Here is a 20,388-nt window from a genome sequence, read left to right as displayed (position 1 = left end):
ATGTAGAACAAGTATGTTTTAAGTCGATTACTTGTGCCCCAAGTTTCTCAAACTTCTTGTTATTGAAGGACTGTCATGGATGAGTTAAGTCTACATTAAGTTCTTTTTCTTGCCTTGTAAACAAGGACTTTTAATTCATAGTCCTGTATGTTCAAATGAAGGAGTCCATAACGCCTTAAATTACTAGTTTGGTTCTAGATTACATTTAATGAAAACATATTCATCAAGCTAACCAGATCCAAATGCAAATGGAGCTCTTAAAGTAGAAAAACATGTGGAAATAACTTGAATACATGCTGAAGAATGTATTAAGTAATAGATCTACTAATTTAGAAAACAAACAAAGAGCCTCGGACAAGATTTCACCTTGTTTGGCAAGGTTGAACTTCTTGCAGTCACTTCTCTTTGAATTTACAAGGGTTATATGCTAAAAAAGGATGGATGGTAAACAAGTTTACACGAGGGAATTGATACTACACCTCTAAAGGAGATAGCAAAGCTTTTAAACTAGACAAAAGATAGCTTTTCAGAGAACTATCACTAGAAAGAATTGAATTTGGGTTGATTTTAGCTTTTAGATGCAAATCTGGCTTGAGAGTAGAATTTGTATGTTTGTTTGTTTGATTGGTTGAGTATCCTTGTTCCTGTTGTCTCTTCTTCCTTTTGTAGGCAGTTTGGCTCGACTGCTATAGTTTTTGCTCTTGCCTGAAAGCACTTGGAAGGTAGTGAGTCATCAACATTTTACTTGTAATGCCACTGGAAAGTGTTCTTTGGCTGGTAGTAGGTTAGTCTTCATCACTTGTCATTTCAATTATAGCCATGTGGCTTGTATCTTGGCTGAAAAAGCTTCAATTTGCCTCTGGACTCATTGGGCTTTGGGCAAGTCTTCCTTTAATTTGGCGTCCTTAGACTTTCTTTTATTTAAGCCCAATATTCAAATATTAACCCAAACACATATAACTCAAAATCCCTACAACCATAACCGTACCAAGAATAATTAAGGCAGAATAAGAAAACTATTATCATTAATTTGTCAATTAATCAATAAAGAAACAAAAACTGATTCAAACATTTTATATGTGTGTGTGTGTGTGTGTGTATATATTGGTCCAGTATTCCCAAGAAGAAAATACATTGAATCAGAATCGGAATATCTGACCACCTCAACCAACAGCATGGCAAGCTTTGGAAACGCGTTTGTGATGCCGGCGTTGGTGTTAGCAGCAATCATCGTCATGTCATCGGCGAGACTTTCATCTGCATCTGGAGACATTTATGGAAATTATGCTGATCGTGATGAACCATCATCAATAAGCCCTAGCCCTAACCGTAACCCTAGCCCTAGCCCTAGCACCACAGAAGATATCAGCAGCAGCAGCAGCAATTTCCCAGATGTGCTGCCGCTGGAGCCCTCGCAGGGATACTACAGGCATTTGAGGAAATGCGCAGACGAAATAAGCCCTCTGTGCGCTGAACAGATCTTTGAGGGTATGTTCTACAGTAACGAAGAACTGACTGAGGATTGTTGCGCAAACCTTTTGCGTGTGGGATACGATTGTCACCGGGGGTTGGTTAAGCTAATCCTCCTAGAACCGACGTTCAAAGGCAAAGCTTCCGAGGCATTGCACAAGAGTTTCCAAATATGGAGCAAGTGTGTCGTAGTCGTTCATCAAGCCGACTCACCTTCCCCTACTGCTGCCGCTGTTTCTAATTAAATTTCTTGTTTTCTTGCACTAGAATCTACATGAGCATGACGATGATTTAGTCAGCTAATATAGGACTTATCTGAATTCAACAAAGTAAGCTATACTAAAATAATTAATTAATTACATTATCTTTTACTTCTTAAGGAATAATATGGACGTGTCTATGAATAAGGAATAATATCGTTTGTTAAAAAAAATAAGAACCTGTCTATGAATGTCATGGATGGTTTCCCATAGAAATCCTTATATAAGAAGTTGTTCATTCATTGCCTATTGAGAAATAGACATAGAGACGGAAGAAAGGACAGGCGGAGAAGGATGAGACCTTTTCTCGAAAAATTCCAGATCCAGAAAAGAGTTGAAGATGGTGCAACATCAAATCCCATTTCTCACGTTTTTTGGCTTAACATTTATAGATTCGCTTCGAAACTGATAGAGATTTAAGTGCGAGATTTGTTTTGCTTTTGCCTCTTCAAAAGTTCATTTAGAAGTAAAACAAAGAAAATAATTCTCACACTTGTTTTCTTTCTGCATAGGCATATGCTAATAGAGAGGAGTATGCTAGGGAATCAAGTAGGGGTGTGAAAACCGTTTCCCTCCCGTTCTATAGGAGATTAATAAAGTTCAACCCCTTTTTTTCCTCCTCTCTCCAATGTTCCACATTACCGTTCCCTCCGTCCACCCATGTCATAAGAAAGACCTACCCAAGTCAAAAATCAACGTTGGTTCAATCTCAGACTCAACGTACTCTAAGTTTTAACGTTAATACTCTTAACCAAGTCAATTGAAAGTTCAAGGGTTGAGCAGTTCTTCGATCTGGCCTTCCAAACCCTCAGGTAGGACGAACTGGTAGAGGTTGAGACTCTGAAGGACCACCAAAGGCAGTCTTAGGGACTTTGGTTATATCTGATGGCTCTGCTTCCGTTTATCTTTGCTAACATTTTGTACTTTACATTTAGCTTACTAGATGTATTTTATGTTTCGTTGATTATTCGCCACATGTTAGGTCATACAATTTGTGAACCAAATAATTTTCTTGCATTGGAAAGCTGTTCCACTTGCTCGAGCTATTCACATATACACAACTTGCCATGTACTCACGTTATTAGGGTCAACAAGAATCAAACACGACTATGATTTGCCATATACTAGCCTACTAATTCCGTGTCGGAATTATTTTGTGTTACCGAGTTGTATTACATGATCCTTCAAGGCTAGTCAACTAGGCCTTGAAGCATACTAACTTCCTCATCATGAGCAGGTGGAATCATCTGTGGTGACAGTAAGTAGCTTGAACTCGCGCTCCAAGCTCCACATGAACTCATTCTCACTGTTGACGCTTAAGTTGTACTCCTGGAAGTACCCATTGTAGCTTATGATGGAAATAGTTGCCCTGAAAATTAAAATCCAATAGAAAGGCATTCAAACCTAAACAAAGAAACGATTACACGAGAGAACTAACTGAACTAGTATTCAAAACTCGACTGGATGAAGGTGCCAACAATTTTGTTCCCCATGAGTGAATATTGGCAGAGTTTGTACTTGAAACTCCGGGAAATGGCACCTCAAATTTCTAAATCATTCGTGGAAACCTGGAAGTAATTCATGGCCCAATGATAATTTTTTGCAATACCATCCTCCACATTGGGTACGTGAAATACGTTGCACATTTATTTACTAAGAACTCTATTCAACTGGCTAATTCAGTAACCAAAGTAGTAGAAAAGTATAGAATGGAGAGGGAGACGAAGGAATCACAAATAAAAGACTTCAAATATATAAGACTACATACAGACAAGTACCAGTAACTAACCTACAAGCCACAATTTCTGAAGTTGATGTATCAGCAACCTTGTCTACCTTTCGTATCACTGCATAGCTGTTAAAAAGTTGACGAAATAAGTAAAACTAAACTGACTTTGTAAATTATTGCTACAGTGACAAAAATTCGCCAAAGGTAAAGGGCTTTCTTAGAGAAGGCGGGATAATATCATACTAGATATCTGAGTTACCAAATGTCCAAACCTGATGTACGGTCTACAATCTAAATTGAATCCACAGGAAATTGAAGAGCAAGGAAACATAAATGGAATCTAAAAGAATTCGATTTCCATAGCTTAGCTGGAAATTTATAAGTCCATTGCAATACCACAATATTCACAATGTAATACGGATTCTTACAAAAAGAAAATTCTCTTGATTAGCTGGGCAGTTGATAATTCTATATCAATCAAACATATTGCTGCTTCTTAAATCTTTATATGTAAATTTTGGTGTCCCTTATACCCGAAAATTTTGAGGCTCACGCTGTGCATCACAAACTCTATGTTTTTTAAAATTTACCCTCAAAAATCAAAGAATCACCATTAACCAAACTATTAAGGTTCACATAGAGCATCACACCCTCTATATCCAACTCTGGAGTTGAAATATTTGATATAACAAATTAATCGTCTACGGAATTCAAAATAATGAATAAAAGACAAGGCTGGACAGAGACTAAGGTGTATTGCACCAGACTCAGTTCGGGGCCTTCGGGCAAGGTCTGATGGGAGCACCTTTATCATATTTTATAGTTATGTTTTAGTTTCTTAGATTTAGGCTGCACTTAGCTTTATGCCAATTTGGGAAACTAGAAATGCAAAATACTTTCCCTACAAGTGGAATAAAGAAAATTTCAATTGACCATTTTAAATCTAAGGAACAATGCTGGTGCCGTGCTGTTTGCAGACTTGCAGTCAAAATATACTATGGATACAGTATAAAACATAATATGGATTCAGTGTGTAAGTTACAAGTGGTCCACCTTTTGACTCCTGCTGGTGCAGCATTATGAAGTACATCATGATGTGCCGGATCTAATGCATCAGTCACAGAGTCGGGTATAATTGATCCAAGAAAACTCCCTGATCTTTTGCTTCTGTGAAGAGAGTGAAAATACGATCATATAACTTTGCAAATGTGAATGAAAAGGATCGGCAAGTACTCTCTAATATTGGAAAAGTAATTAGACATGTATTTCATGAAAAAATTTTGTACGTCTACAAATTTATGGAGCTTACTTTTTCAAGGTTCTTACCAATAAAAGAAAATTGATATGTGATATTTAATGCATAGTTCACATCTACAAGGAATTACATTTGGTTGATATGTGATGCTGAAAGTTGATGACAGATTAATCCATACCATGAAGCAGGATAGGCATCTTTAGATACAAAATTTTGAATTTCAAGTACATATTCCTCTTTTTTTAATAACTTTTCCGTCCAGTGTTTCTTTCCTCCTTTTTTTAATAAGTTTTTTACACTCTTTTTTATTCAATTCAATATGAAGATTGAACAGCAAGAATAATACATCAAATCAAATAAGCATTAAAGGATTTGACAGAACATGATTATAGTAATACAGCTTTTCCTTTCTCTTTTATGTCAATTGTGCAATGTAGCAGAAAATAAATACCATTGAGAAAAAAAAAATAATAAGAAAATGTTACTGAAGGCCCATCAAGCTTTAGTTGTCTTCAGACATGAGAAAAGTGAAATCACATAAATTAGACAAGGGACAAAGGAAAGAAATCTGCTAGAGAAAGAAAAGACAACAAATAAGTGGGAAATGAAAGATAAAAGGACTGGAAATATAAATAACAAAAAGAGGGACTTTTTAGGATATATATACAAGATTATGGCTGTATAATATCATAGGAAAAAAGTAACTTGTATTCAAAACCCATAAGCTATAAGGAACCAATACTTAGCATGCTATAACATAAGCCATTCACATCTATTAAGACTTAATAAAGCATGTGCACAATCAGTTTGGTAGTATTATTAGCAGTTTGTGTTGTCTCCAAACGGGAAAGTTCAGTTGTCGTTCTCACCTTTGATAAATGGAGAACCCCAGAGAAAAGGCATGAACAGAACCTGAAGAACTTGTTCCCACAAGAATATCTGGCAGTTGCATAGATGGCCCAAATGACAGAGAAAATATAGTTGATGGATATGTCCCTCTTCGAAAGCTATATGACTGCCAAAGAAGGATCGGTTAGACATGCATTTTACTTGTAAGAAATTACAGGCAATTAGAGGTACTGCCACGACTTGGTTCAGTGGCTGTAGCTTATTACGAGTTAGGGAAAAAGATGATGCCTAGCACGACAATTCTTATGCACTATATAAATATAGATATGTGTGTGGGTGTAAGCTGATTGCATTGTTCTGAAAAGCCAAGAGCAAGTGATTCTGACCTCAAGAGACAGCAAACTTTCCTTTTCTCTTAAATTTTGCAGGGGTTGTTGAAATCAAAGTTCTTAGTAGGATTCAAAATCACACACTTTTTAAAGTTCGATGTTTCTATAAACAAATGGGAAAAGGAAACTACCAAAACTATGGTTTATGCAAAAAGAAAAAAAAAAAATCCATCAAACTAAAAAGGTACTGCACCCTCAGGCAAAGGTTCTCCACCCGCCCTTGCAGCTGGTAATACTTTCTAGCATTCTAGATTGACAAAGCCCTGAAGCGAATTCCCTCTACAAAAAAAATAAAAAAAAGACAAAAACAAAAAAGTAAAGGAAGCTTAATGGAAATTTTGTTTTTGGGCTTAAATCCTAAAGGACTTTCACAAGGGTTTAAATTCGAATTTTTTTTTACCACGGGGGCTCCCTTCTAAATACCCTATCACCACAAGGACCATTTATCCAATTAGGCCAAATAGGAAATACATTATTTTCCTATTTCCATATAGAATAGGAAACTTAATCAGAAAATAGGCATGTAAACCGCACCCTATACTTATAAATTGGGTGTGGCAAGACCAGAAAAAAGGGAGAAAAAGGCCAGAGACAGCCAAGAGAAAGAAGAGGGATTAGATTTAGGGTTTGCAAAAGTACTGTATGCTCTATCATTAATTAAGAAGCTGTGATTTCTCTATCCAGAGAAATTAGAACTGGGCATAGGCAAAAGTTCTGCCGAACTAGTGTAAATCTTGTGTCTTTCCAGTCATTCTCTAATTTGCTAAGTTTAGTCTATTGCCAGGTACATCAAAGAGCAACATCTAGAGAAGAATGCAATTTTGAGGCTGACTACAGAAGGAGAGTTTGCCAGACTTGAATTTGTTGAAGCACAATACATATGATCCATATAATCATATTAACTAAGCCCGAATGGCGGTGCCAATAACAATCCTCTTCATATTTTGCTATTCTTTACCTCAGTTGCTTCTGAGACTAGATGGACTCTGATAATGGTTCCCTGTTCAGATGCTGTTGCTATGTACATTCCATTGGAAGAAAGGGCAATTGCAGCAAGTGGGGATCGATGTGCATCTATCTGTAAATAAGTTCCAAGGATACAAATAATATGAATTAGGAAATGGTAAGAGAAAAATCATTTTCAACATATATAATAATTAACTTATTAAAGGCAAAATTGATCGTTTATGTTTAATACGTAAATTCCAATTCACAGAAGTGGTTTTTAACTATGCCCACAAGTTTTCAAAATGAAGCTGCCAAACATCCTGATTTGAGGATTTCAACAAAGCATAAATGCATTTAAATAATCATACTGCATGCAACTTGCATGATTAAGTTTTTAAATTCTTCGGAATTAAAAGAGAAATATTTTGATCTTGAGTGTGCAGATGAAACAGAACCATGAAAATGACCAGCAAGATAGACGAAAAGACAAAGTCATTCAATCTTTCTCATTACTCGAAAAAAAAATAATACTCACAATTCATTCTGGAAATCATTATTCCGCGAGTATAATTAAGTTAGGTAACAAAATGAAGTGTTGTGATATAAACTTTATCATCTTTCTGTTATGTATGAGAGAGAATATGTTATGCCATAACCTCACAATGTAAATGCCGGTCCATGACATTGTACAACAACACAGATCCCTTCGAGATGCTAGCAGGAAGAGCCAAAAAGCACCCTTCCAAACTTGGTGAGAATGCACAAAGCCCTGATAAAAACACAACGATGTTATAACAATAAACACAATGATTGTTGGTAGAACAGAATATAAACCGAGTACAGGTACAACAAGAAATATGACCCAATTTCACCTTTTATATTTGGTATAGTATCAATAGCGTCCAAGATTGCAACATTATTTATGTCATATACGTACGTTTTGTCCTGTAAAATGACAACAAGTCTGCATTTTCCCAGAAGGCATATAAAATTCATCAACAACAAAGGAGAAAGAATTGGAGTCCAATTAATGGATTAACATGATACTCCTGAAAAAACATGATACTCTTGAAAAAACCACCTCATATAGTACAGAACCCCGATAAATGACTTAACAAGTGCCAACAGATGCCAAATATGCCAATTGTCTTTGTCATCATATCTAGACTAAAAACTTAAGGTTTTTTTTCAACAAATAAAGGGATACAATTCGCTGAAAACGAAGATTACGATAGCAAAGCCAAATTGATCGGTCACTCATCATTATACAATGTGCAGGTTACCTCTTCTTATTCATGCGAACAGCAAGTATGGAAGTTAAGAAATTTAATTCTCGAAGAGCAGTTGCAGTTGTGGTATTGAACAAACAGAGGCGGCGGGGCGATAGGGATGGCTGGGGGCAGTCATCGTGTGAGTAAATATTTGATGGTCGAATGGAAAGGGTAAATAACTAGATTGTGCAGCGTACCTCTTCACCAGCTCCAACAATGGCAAGAAGACTAGAGCTAAATAACATTTCTACTATAACGAAAGCTCCAATAGCTAGCAAACCACAAAAAAAAAAAAAAAACATAATTAACCCAACGGCTGTATGATTTTCCTTCCAAATTAACAACCGCCAGAAAAGAAAAAGAAAAAGCAATTGAAAAACTTGCCTCGCTCGTAGCAGAGTCTGCCAGTACTGGAATCGAATATTTTGAAGCCGCCCTTTGTGCCGATTGCAAAGCAACTGACGAATTCCAACGGATTACAAATTTTATTAACCACAAGAAAAAAAATCAGAAAAAAATCAGGAGATGTGAATGGAATTGAATTGAATTGAATTTTGTCTTACCTGGTGTCTTGGTTGAAGGAAGCGCAATAAATTGGGTAAGGAGAGGCCATGTCTTTACCTTCTCCCTTGTTCCTTGGGAAATTTAATTTAATTTTGCAATTACAGAAAGAAAACAAGAGGGAGAGGAAGAGTTGATAGTTGGCCTTGTCGTCGTTGGCGTCGTCCTTGCTGTCGTTGACAGTTCGTGGCGCTGCAGTGCTGCGTATTTAGTAGATGCCTCTGCTCTTTGTTTCCTTCTTTTGAGATTGAGCTTCAAGTTCTGGAATCTAAAATTCGAGTTAAGTTGAATTTATATCATGTTTTTTATTTCGTGAAATTCAATTCAATCATGTTGGGTTGTTATAACTTAGGTTATTTGGGTGGAAATTGAGAATATATATATATATATATATATATATATATATATATATATATATATATATGTATGTATGTATATGCATAGTGAAATTCTTGTTGGGTTGTGATTACTCGGCTTGTGTTGTGTAACTTTGAGTGAGGCCGGTTTTGATTCCATCATGTTCGGCTGTTATAATTGGATATCGTGAAAATTCTAAAATTCGATTTTAGTTATGCATTGGTAAAACTTTGGTGGGTTGTGATAAGTTATGTTATATTTGGGTAGCTTTGAAGTAGCAAATTATTGATTGGATTTTAATGGGGGATAGCAGAGGAGTAGACGAAAATATTAAAGAAAGTGAGCATGTAGATGCAGAAGATGAATTTGGTGCAGGGAAGGTTGAATTTGTGATACCAAATGTAAACGACGAGTTGAAACCCAAAGTGAATATGAAGTTTGATTCATTGGACAAATGTACATGTTTTACAATAAATATGCACTCACAACTGGGTTTGAGATGAAGGAAAATATTTGAAAATCTAAGTTCATTAAGCAACATAATGCATGCATTTAACAATTAAATGACGGAAGCATGCTTGTAAGCATTTTAAAACAAAACTTAAGCCATAAACTTCAAAGAATGGTGAACCAAGATTGAACTCAAAAACAAAGTGAGTTGAGAAACTTATATACCTTTGAAGCACCTTTGTGCTTAGCAAGTGATATTCACCTATGTGAGGGCCTTCTTTCATTTGTCTCATTGCTCCTTGGCACCATGGATGTGGATGTGGATGGAAGAACCTTGCTTCTTAACTCCATATCTTCTTGGATTTGGACGGAAGAATGGATTCTCCAAAAGCTTCCAAAGTTGGTGGCCTCTAAGTTCCAACACCAAGGATAGATTGAGGGAAGAAGATGAGTGATGTAGGAGGAGGAAGACACTAGTATCCCCCTCCTACATGGTCAGCCTCCTAGAGAGAAAAGATACAAGTATTGTGAAAGGACTTTAACGTCCTTTATGTTGAACCGACTGGAAAAATTTCGAACCAAATTCGCTTGATCTTCTAAAGTGCTATGTGGAACTGTAGTGAGTTTAGAACGACTGGCCGGAGATGGCAAAAACTGCACAACTTCGACTGGGTTTCAAACGGGAAGGAAGTTTTTGAACTGGAAGAAGGAAGTTGTCTACAAAAATTTTTGAAATCGTTCACAAGAGAGAGAGAGAAAGCGAGTTTTCGGGGAATAAGGCAACAACTTTAAGAACAGTAATTATTGTTGGGAAGAGGTAGAGTTTAATTGGAAAAAATTTAACCCTTGTCAGGTACCCTTTTTATTTAATGACAGATCATTTAACCCTGAGCATATTTTGATTGATTTGTTTTCGGCCGCTCAGATTTGATTCAACTGACCATATTTCGTCTGCACCTAAGGTCCGCAAGTATGGTCTGCACCTTAAAAAATGCGTTTAAAAGGAAAGAACTATTTCATTCCGAATTAAGACATAATAATCTTCGCAATTCTAGAATGAATCAATGGGCAAATTGGTTAAGGGCTTGGTGTCCGATGTTGTTATGGGGTCCATTTTGGTTGTTTTTTAAAAGAGTTGCAATTTGGAATTGTATACGGGTGTTGTTGCCCACTACGACGATTGCTTGAGTGCTTTGACTAGTGACCACTCAAGTGATGTTATGTACCTGGTTATTAGTTGGATCATTTGTTAGAATCTGCTAGAATCTGTTATTTGATAGTTAAATGTTGGAATTGCTTGATTGCTCGTTCGGTTGCTTGGATTGCTTGTTCGCTTGGATTTTTTGTTTACTCGTTTGCTTGTTCATTTGAATTGTTCACTCGTTTGGTTGCTTGGTTGCTTGTTTTGTCCGCATAACGAAACTTCTCTTGTCCACCTAACGAAACTTGTCTTGTGGTATCTGCATAGGGGAGGTTGTCTTGTCGTGTCTGCCTAACGGAGCGTCCTCATTTTCTTGTTGGCAACCTCGTAACATGTACCGCCATAAGTTTGACGATGGTATTGAAAAACTAGTTATTTATTTTATCGTTGGATTGGGTTCTATCTCGTTAAAATTAGGTATTCGTTTCCTTGCCTATTGGGGTTGAGTTTTCCGTATGTATGTTACTTTGTAACTCTATAGAATATTAAGTCTAGCAAGATGTAGTCTTACGAGTTATGTAGCCGTCTCGGCAAATTTATAGTGTACTGTTCCTTTTGATGAATAAAGTATTATTCGTAGTTCATATTTCCTTTGTTCATAGCATACTCTAATTTTCAATTGTATTTAGATCTTTTGCAGAAGTTTCAATTTACAAGGTCAATAAATAGTACCTTTAGTATAAAATATTTTAGCAAAGCTGCACGAAGTTCAAAATGATACTTTACTGATGTCCAAAATCAAATGGAAATTTCTAAATCACATGTAGCTCCTGATTAAGAAAAGAAAGAAAAGCAACAACACAAGATGTGTTTATAGGCATGTGCAATTTACACATTCAAGGGAAAGTGTTGCCGTCCTATTAAATTACGAATGTGATTGTCTAAATCCTAACATATCTAGGATATCCTTATAGGATTCTACCATATCTTTTAGACTAGATATTATCATATTAGAGTTGTAATTCTATTGGGGCAATGAATTAACTTTCCCTACTATTATAAATAAAAGCACGTGAAATAGAACACACCTCACAATTACACATGTCTCTCTTCTCTCTATGTGTCACACCCTCTCTCTATGACCTCCATAATTATTCAGTAAATTATGCTTACAACAAAGATGATATTTATCACGATTTAGTAAAAAAATAATTACAAAAAATTGACGTGGATAATCACTAAGAAATAACTCACAAAATTGAACTTAGATCAAATTTACTCTTTTTTAAAAGAAAAATAGAATTAATAAATAAAACTCTCTATCTCCCTCCTTTTTTTTTTCCTTTTCTGAGTGACATCACCATTTCTATTCCCACGGGCCACAGCCACAACCGGATCTCTTTTTTCCGATGTCTTCAATCTAATCCTTGTCCTCAAATGCGGGCCACTCTACCACAACCACCCCCGACAACCCCTACTTTTACTTGCACCCAAGTTCCTTGACCTCTAATTTTTCCGATAAAGATGTGTGTGAGAGAAAGACAAGAGAAATAGAGGCTATTGGGTTTGATGCAGACGAGACGAGATGGAGGCGATTTTGCAGGTTTGTATATGGGTATAGTCTTTGGCTGCATATGGTGGCGACGAAAGAGAAGCAGCGGGTAGAGGGACAAAAGTGGCTCAATAAAAAAAATGCCACGTGTTTGTTGCATTAGTGGAGCCAAGTTAAAGGCTACCATGGGCTATAGTTCAGTAGCTTTCAGTGAAAAATTAATATTTTACATGTAATTTTTATTGATTTTTAATTATAACCTATTATATATTTAGCCACTAATTTTAATTATCATACTTTAATTAAATAAAATTATATAATCCACTTACAAACCATCTCTTTTTCTTACATTATTTTTCTCATCGTTTCTTTTACATATATGTTTCCACTTTGGCTTTGTTTTGAACTTTATCACTTATTTGTTTAATAACAAAAAATTTCTAGTTCGTCCTGTGAAAATTTTCTTAAGCTAGCTGATATTGTGAAAAATACGGTATCAAGTTTCTTTGTTTATAAAGATCCTAATCTTTAAGCTAGCCCACTCGGTGAAAATTTCCTAACTCCGCCCTTACTTTCTTGTTTTTTAAAGTGCAAGAAAAATTAATGGCATGTCTATTATATTGTAAAACAATAAAACATGTGTTAAAATATCATTTTGCTCACCACCCTAAAACCTACTTTAACCCTTAGACTAAAACTCAAAATTTAAGTTCTAATCCACCCCAACTTGCTCCAACCCTGGCCAAATATGAGTTTTAACCTAAAACTCAATTTTAGGGCAAATTTAGCACATGATTACCCTGGGTTAGTGGGTTGGCTCACCATGTATGTGTATTTTTTTTTTTTTAAGTTTTATATTTATAAATTCATTGAATCCAACAACTAAAATTTATTATGATCAAATCCAACTGTAATAAAAGGATCTAATGGTCCAAATTTAAATCTGACTAAATAATTAAAATAAATTCTTTCATGTGTTTCATATTCTTTCATGGTGACGGTTAGTAATTTTAAATATTTATAGGAATCTAAATATTTTTTTTGTTAAAATGTTCATAAAATAAATTAAGATAGTCTACATATTTTTTTTTTTGGGTAAAAAAAAGTTACTTTAAGAAAAAAAAAATTATCCTAAATTCATTATTTAATAATGTTGGGCTAAAAATTTAATCCAGAAGGGTTGGAGCAAAAATACATTTTCGGGGTTAAAAATGTTAGGTTTTTAACCAAAGGTTGGAGATGCTCTAAACTTTGGTGTATGCTCATCACATACCTAATCATTTGCCACATGTCCTTTCCCTTAACATTGGTTAATTTTTTTCAAAATAAAAAAAGTAACATATAATGTGAAAGTTAACTAGAGTTAAGTAAAATGAGACATACCAAATGATTAGGTGTATGGTAAGTATACATTATACTAATGGTGGTGAGCAAAAATGCTTCGCGTAAGTAGAGGAGCATTTTTGCTCACTACCCTAAAAATTGGTGTATGCTTACCATACACCTAATCATTTGTCACGTGTCGTTTTACTTAACCTTGGTTAATTTTTTTTTTTTAATAAAAAAAGTTACATTTAATGTGAAAATTAACTAAAGTTAAGTAAAATGACACATGCCGAATAATTAGGTGTATGGTGAGCATACCCTATAATTATGGTAGTGAGCAAAAATGTTCCCACGCATCTATTTACACCTAATCATTATCACGCATCATTTTACTTAACTATAGTTATTTTTTTTCAAAATTCAAAAAGCAAATTTAATGTAAAAATTAACTAGAGTTAAAAAAAAAAGGGTAAATTACATTTTACCCCCTCAAATTTTAGGTCGATTTCAATTCCTTACAACATAAAACATTTCACTTTCATACCTCAAGTACTATTTTATTTCAATATAATACATCCGTTATATTTTCCATTCATTGGTCTGTGAAAAGCTGACGTAGCTGCCACATTTGTGCCACGTGGCAAAACATTTAATAAAATATTAAAATATTAAAATAATTATTTAAAGAAAAGTTAAAAAAAAAAAAAAAAAAACCCAGATCTCCTTCCCCAGAATCCCCACCTGTGCCCACCTTCCCACCCCGCATCACCCACCCCTTCCCCCATCCCCCATCACCCACCCCTTCCCTCATCCCTCATCACCAGCAACCATTTCCCTCCCCACTGCGCCTCCAAAAACATTCCCCGTCCAAACCACCATCGCCCCCTCCCCCGCACGGCTGCCGTGTGGTTTTCTACCATCTTTCCCCACCCTAAATCCAAATTTCTAAAACCCAACAAGCAAAACCCTTTTGCCTTGGCTTTGGTAGCTGCTGTATCTTCCTTCACTTTTTCTTTTTGCAGGCGCAGAGGCATATATGGACTCCTCAAAGCTTTCTGTCCATCCTTCCCCGAAAGCAAATAGGAGGGCAGCAGTGGTGTATGATGCCGAGTCCCTGCACTTTTCTTCCCGTCAGGCACAAACCCACCATCCTCTGCCGCAAAACCCAGAAGAGGAAGAGAGAATTGATTAAAAAAAAACCCAGAAGACGAAGAGAAAGAAGATTGAAATTTGAAGTGGGTTTTTGGTTTTTGAAATTGTGAGGTTCTACAATTCCTTGAAACTATTGGATTCTGGGGTGGGTTAGGAGAGGCTTTGGTTTTGGATTGAGATAAAATGGGTGGGTGGGTGGCTGCATCTGTTCGAGTGGTGAGGTGGGGGTGGCTCGTCTTTTGGGTTGATGAAATAAATAATGGCAGTGGCTTGGGTAAGAGAGAGAGAGAAAGAGAGAGAGAGAGAGAGAGAGAGAGAGAGAGAGAGAGAGAGAGGTGGTGTGGTGAAAAATGGTTGTTTTGGGAGCTTGGGAGTGGATAATCGGGATGAGATTCTCGTAGTGGGTGAAGGTCAAGAACTAGGGATTTTGGGGGGTTTAGGGTTCGAGAAAGAGTGGGGAAGACAAACTGGGTTTTGGTTTTTTTTTTTTTTTTTTTGCTTTTTTTAATTAATTATTTGAAAATTTTTATTAAGTGTTTAGCCACGTAGCATAAATGTGGCAGTCACGTCAGCATAAATATAGACCTCTTATTTGCCACGTCATCACTTAACGGTTTATTTAACAGATTTTCTAACGGATGTATGAAATTGAAATAAAATAGTACTTGAGGTATGAAAGTGAAATGTTTTAAAGATGTTGTAAGGAATTGAAATCGACCCCAAACCTGATAGGGTAAAATATAATTTACCCTAAAAAAAAATGACACGTGATAAATGATTAGGTATATAATGAGCATACTCTTTGGACAATCATGAGAAAAAATGCTCTTTTTTTTAAAATTTTTTAATACCATTTATCTGCACACTTTGTATGTATGAACACTTTTTTTAGAAAATGAGAGAGAGAGAGAGAGAACGTTGGGGAGTGGGAGGTTTTTGTTTTTGGTTTTCTTTTTTTTTTGTTAAATATTAGAGATATTTTAACATCACCTGTAAGTGAAGCTTCGATAAAAAAAAGTAAAATTTAAACCTATAAAATTACATTATTTCCTATCATTTTTTTTTTTTGTGTGACAGAAAATTAAATTATCTTTTCATCCTTTTTTGGTTTGATTGACAAAGAAGATTTCATTAATTAATAAAGATTGGTGACTTGAACAAATTGGGCCCCATTTCAACTTGCTATAAGCCGGTTACCGGTTTTTACCACCATTCAACTTTCCAGGCTTTTACAACCGTTAGATTTGCATCTACGGATCCCAGCCCTCCATTTTCCGGACAAATTGAAGAAAAATCCAGCAATAAAACGGCATATTTACAGAACTCACAACTAGAGTTAGAAAGTTGGTCTCACACGGACAGAACCAGCTATTTTAGTTTTAAAGAATGCATGAAAAAAAAAAAACTAAAAAAAAACTGTATATTGTTTCTTCTATCTTGGACCAGAGAGTTCCATGGCATAGGAATCCAAAGAATGCTCATCCTCATCCTCGTCTATCCAAGCGCTGAACATGCTTCTGCCATCTCGTTCATTTCCATCGTGTTTTGAATGAATGCCATCAGTGTGAGTGCTGCTTTTGTTACTGTTGTGACTCTGAAAGAGATCCATGCTGGAATTACTTTGATTATGTGATGCTGCCCACTTCTCCGCTAGCCCATCGCCTTCGAGCATCCTCACCACTTCCGACATCTTGGGGCGGTGGGCTGGTAGGTACTGAGTGCACAGGAGAGCCACTTGCAGCATTTCCCCCACCTCAATCTGGTCGTAATTGTTTCCCAGCTCTCTGTCTACCAAAACTTCCACCTTCTTTTCTTGCTGTATTTTCTTCACCTGTGACCAGTAGCATGGATATAAAATGTTCTCATTAGCTCTAAAAATTCAACCATTAAGGGCCTTCATATAGTTGGCTCGAGCAACATTGATAACACTTGTTTCTTTGAAGTATAACGACACAGGATGGTATGAAACTGCTTATCCATCTCTCACTATGTGATTTGGGACACCAAATCGATAAATGTAACTAATAAAAACAAATGAGGAATGCAGAAAACGTCTATAGCCCATCTAAGTAACAGAAAAACTTACCCACTCAAGAATGGCTCCTTTCTGATTAACTGTTTTCCCAAACTCAAGAGCTCTCATTCCAGTTATGAGCTCTATCAAGAGAATTCCAAATCCAAAAACATCAGTTTTTTCAGATGATTGACCAGTGGAAAGGTATTCAGGTGCAATATGCCCAACAGTGCCACGAACAGCAGTGGTGACATGAGAGTCAGCATGGTCAAGGAGCTTCGCAAGACCAAAATCGCCAACAATAGCCTCACAGTAGTCATCCAGGAGCACATTTGCAGCCTTTACATCCCTGTGTATAATCTTTGGATCGCATTGCTCGTGTAGATACAGAAGGCCTCTTGCAGCTCCAATTGCAATCCTCTTCCTTGTGTTCCAGTCTAGCGCTGGTTTTCCTGTTGTGAACAGAATAATTTATCAGGACTTCATTAAGGTGGATGGTGGCTTTTGGCTTCATTCTACTAAAGTAAATTTGATGTACAGCCCCTTTCTCAAACAAGAAACATTTTAAGAAGTCTTCGAACAATTTACACAGTATGAATAATCATGCGGCAAATGTAATCATTCTCTCTCAGACCGACTCGGAAATTTCAGATTTCACCAAGTTTTAAATGTATCTAAAGTTGACAGTACCATCCACACATAATCCCAATAATCCAATCAATGAACGTATTTAAGGCGAAAACCCAAGTACACCGGCAACTTATGAAGGAAATCAAAGTAACCAAGAAAAATCTTAAAAGTAGGTCACCGGGCTTCCAACCTCTGAGCCTGGCAGCTACACTGCCATTAGACATGTAAGGGTACACCAGAAGCCTCTCGCTAAAGGTAGCACAAAATCCAATCAGCCGAAGCAAATTGCGATGCACTGCTAGGCTTATCATCTCCAATTCAGTCCGAAATTGTGATTCCCCAGCTGTTCCTGTGACATCCTTGAGACGTTTCACTGCCACCATAGTCCCATCTGGTAGCTTTCCCTTGTAGACATTGCCAAAACCTCCAGCCCCAAGTATGTGTTTGGAGCTAAAATTGTCTGTTGCGATTTGAAGTTGTTTGAAAGTAAAGCTTCTGAGGTTGCCCAAGCTCACAATCCCCTCTTCTTGAATGTCTGCAGTAAAGGTAAGAATCCATAAGAATCCATTTGAAATAAGTTATCTATTTTCATTTTTTACATTGTTGATTAATTAACTGGGATCATATGATGTTACTGACCATTGATGTTCAAAATGGATTGGGTTCTTTGATTCTTCCTGTGCCAGAGCATTCCAAGCAATAGGACAATGACAAGCACACAACTGAGGCTGAGCCCGAGTGCAATTGCTACAGTCTTGGAGTTATGTTTTCCTTACAAGAGTAAAAAGGGAACAATCAGACACAACGATATATATATGCGTGCGGGAGCACGCACACACATATATACATATGGGTTTTATAGCGTAAAAAAGGAAAGTTAAATGGGTTTACTAGGTGATGTTTTGAGAGATAATGAAAGAGGGACGGGGGTAGCTGATCCAGAGCATCCTTCAGTGGAGCTGCTTGCGCAAATTAGCGGATTCCCTACAACACTAGTGTATAAAAATGCAAAACAAATCAGTAAAGCACAAAGAATAAGAATAAAACAAGGACCAGAGAGAGATAGAGAGATAGAAGGCATACTTAAAAGTTCTGGCTGGGAACTTGGGTATTGGACCACTGAGATTGTTATAAGACAAGTCCCTGAGGACCCAATTTATAGTAAACACAAGAACAAACACCCATTCATCAGATATTCAGAAATTACTCAACATGTTGCAAACATGTTCCAATTTTCAAGAACCAAAGACGACTTAAAATTAAAAAACAAACAAACAAACAAACAAACACAGTCATAATAATACTCACAAGAAAGCAAGGTCGGGGATTTTGGCTAAAGACACGGGAAAAGGCCCAGACAAGCTATTGTTGTTCAGCCTCCTGCTCTCATTACACGACACACGACAAAAACAACAACATTGGAGGTTGCTAATGCTAAACAACACAACTCCATTTCACTTAACAACAAATTAAGACATGAATTAACACTAATTAATCAAAACTTACAGGTATTGGAGAGTGTTCAAGTGAGCCAGAGAGTCGGGGACAAGACCCGAAAATCGGTTGTTGGAGAGATCCAAGGTTTGAAGCTTGGGCAGCGTACCCAGCTCTGAGGGAAGTTTCCCACATATATTGTTGTTCTGCAGCAACCTTCAATTGCCAGAGTCAAAAATTAAAATAACAAATGAATAATATATATATATATGTATGTGTGTGTGTGTATGTGTGTGCGCGCGCGCGCGCTCAGAACAGAAGAAAATTAAAATAAAAAGAGAAGAGAAAATGGAAAGAGGTGAATCAAAGAAGTTACACTTGTCGAAGATTAGTGAGATTTGCAATAGCCCCAGACAGAGTTCCAGACAGAGACTGACTTGGAGCTCCCCTACAAAGTACAAACAAAATCAAATAACACAACCAATAACCCATTAAAATAAATAAAATTAGAAGAAAAAGAGAAATGAATTAGCGAGTTACAGGCCAATGACGAGATTATCAGGGGAGCAGGTGATCATAGCCCAGCTACAAGGGTCCACTGAGTCCTCATCCCAGTTGTTTAACACCCCATGCGGATCATTCAAACCTACCCTTAAGCTTATCAAAGCCTCCACTGCAACCATGTTTTCAAAATTTTCAAATTAGAAATTAAATTAAATTAAAAACCCCGATCCCAAAACAAGAAGAAAAATCAAATTCCGAATCTTTTTTTTAATATATTTAAAATAAGGCAACAAAACGAAGAAGGTGGGAAGAGGGTGTTTTACCTTCATGGTTGCGAGGCTCGTAGGAGAGGCAGAGGGAGCAAGAAGAGAGAAAGAAGATCAAGAGCTTGAGAGGAAGCATTATTATATTATGAAGTATTATCAATGGAGGTAGAATTGGAATTTAGAGATGATGATGAACATGATTCTTCACATTAACAAACACTCTCTTCCCACTCTCTCTCTCTCTTCTTTCAGAGTTTTCAATCCCTCTCCCTTTTTCTTTTTCAGTCTTTCACCACCCTTTACCCTTTCTCTCTCTTCTCTCTCACTTTACAAATATTCAGGCCAAAAGAAAAGAAAAAGAAACGGAGAGGCTAGCTCTTTTTCTCCTCTTTTTTTTCTATAAAAAAAAGATAAATAAATAAAATTGTGAGAGAGACAGAGAGAGCAGGTGGGGATAAATTACGTGGGTGACAGCAGTTGTCAGGGGAAGGGTGTGAGTGTTGTGTCGTGCAGAAACTGAGATGTGTGTGAGAGAGTGTGGGATTGTACGAGCAGCAGCAAGGAGTTGGCAAGCAGCTGGACAGGACTGGAGACTGGACTGGACAAGGAGTAGGGGTACAGGACTAGGACTCTAACTGGCTGGCTTAGTATTTTGCTTGTTCCAGACAAAAAGCACAGAGATAATGAGACGGGGGTCATCAAAGACCAGATCAAATTACCAAATTTGGAGGTTTGACATTGGGATTGGTTACTTGTGAGAGAGGGTTCAACCGTTCCAGCTCATAATTTATGAAATACTTATGAATTATGAATTACGAAGGCCTGCTAAT

General features: G+C 36.7%; 3 protein-coding genes across 3 annotated transcripts; 1 reads left to right on the top strand and 2 right to left on the bottom strand.

Moving 5' to 3' along the window:
- The first annotated feature begins 1,175 nt into the window (after positions 1–1,175).
- LOC137732857 (protein DOWN-REGULATED IN DIF1 11-like) lies at positions 1,176–1,715 on the top strand. The gene has a single exon (XM_068472118.1). It carries the CDS (start codon positions 1,176–1,178, stop codon positions 1,713–1,715), a length of 540 nt encoding a protein of 179 aa, XP_068328219.1.
- A 927-nt stretch (positions 1,716–2,642) lies between these two features.
- On the bottom strand, positions 2,643–9,113 carry LOC137731663 (autophagy-related protein 18b). The gene is made up of 11 exons (XM_068470841.1): positions 8,735–9,113; positions 8,556–8,629; positions 8,369–8,442; positions 8,184–8,293; positions 7,773–7,864; positions 7,557–7,669; positions 6,911–7,030; positions 5,584–5,729; positions 4,513–4,626; positions 3,520–3,585; positions 2,643–3,099 (listed from the first exon to the last, which is right to left on the bottom strand). The coding sequence occupies exons 1-11, from the start codon at positions 8,782–8,784 to the stop codon at positions 2,958–2,960; spliced, it is 1,101 nt and encodes a 366-aa protein (XP_068326942.1). The 5' UTR covers positions 8,785–9,113; the 3' UTR covers positions 2,643–2,957.
- A 6,897-nt stretch (positions 9,114–16,010) lies between these two features.
- Positions 16,011–20,248, bottom strand: LOC137731140 (probable LRR receptor-like serine/threonine-protein kinase At2g23950). The gene is made up of 11 exons (XM_068470234.1): positions 19,616–20,248; positions 19,329–19,461; positions 19,165–19,236; positions 18,861–19,004; positions 18,663–18,734; positions 18,438–18,497; positions 18,246–18,346; positions 17,994–18,125; positions 17,545–17,889; positions 16,797–17,176; positions 16,011–16,541 (listed from the first exon to the last, which is right to left on the bottom strand). Exons 1-11 carry the CDS (start codon positions 19,692–19,694, stop codon positions 16,143–16,145), a joined length of 1,917 nt encoding a protein of 638 aa, XP_068326335.1. The 5' UTR covers positions 19,695–20,248; the 3' UTR covers positions 16,011–16,142.
- Between the last annotated feature and the right edge of the window lie 140 nt (positions 20,249–20,388).

The sequence above is a fragment of the Pyrus communis genome, chromosome 4 (assembly GCF_963583255.1).
Source record: "Pyrus communis chromosome 4, drPyrComm1.1, whole genome shotgun sequence".
NCBI lineage: Eukaryota > Viridiplantae > Streptophyta > Magnoliopsida > Rosales > Rosaceae > Pyrus > Pyrus communis.
Note: the sequence above shows the minus strand (reverse complement) of the source record. Positions and strands in the feature narration are given on the sequence as shown.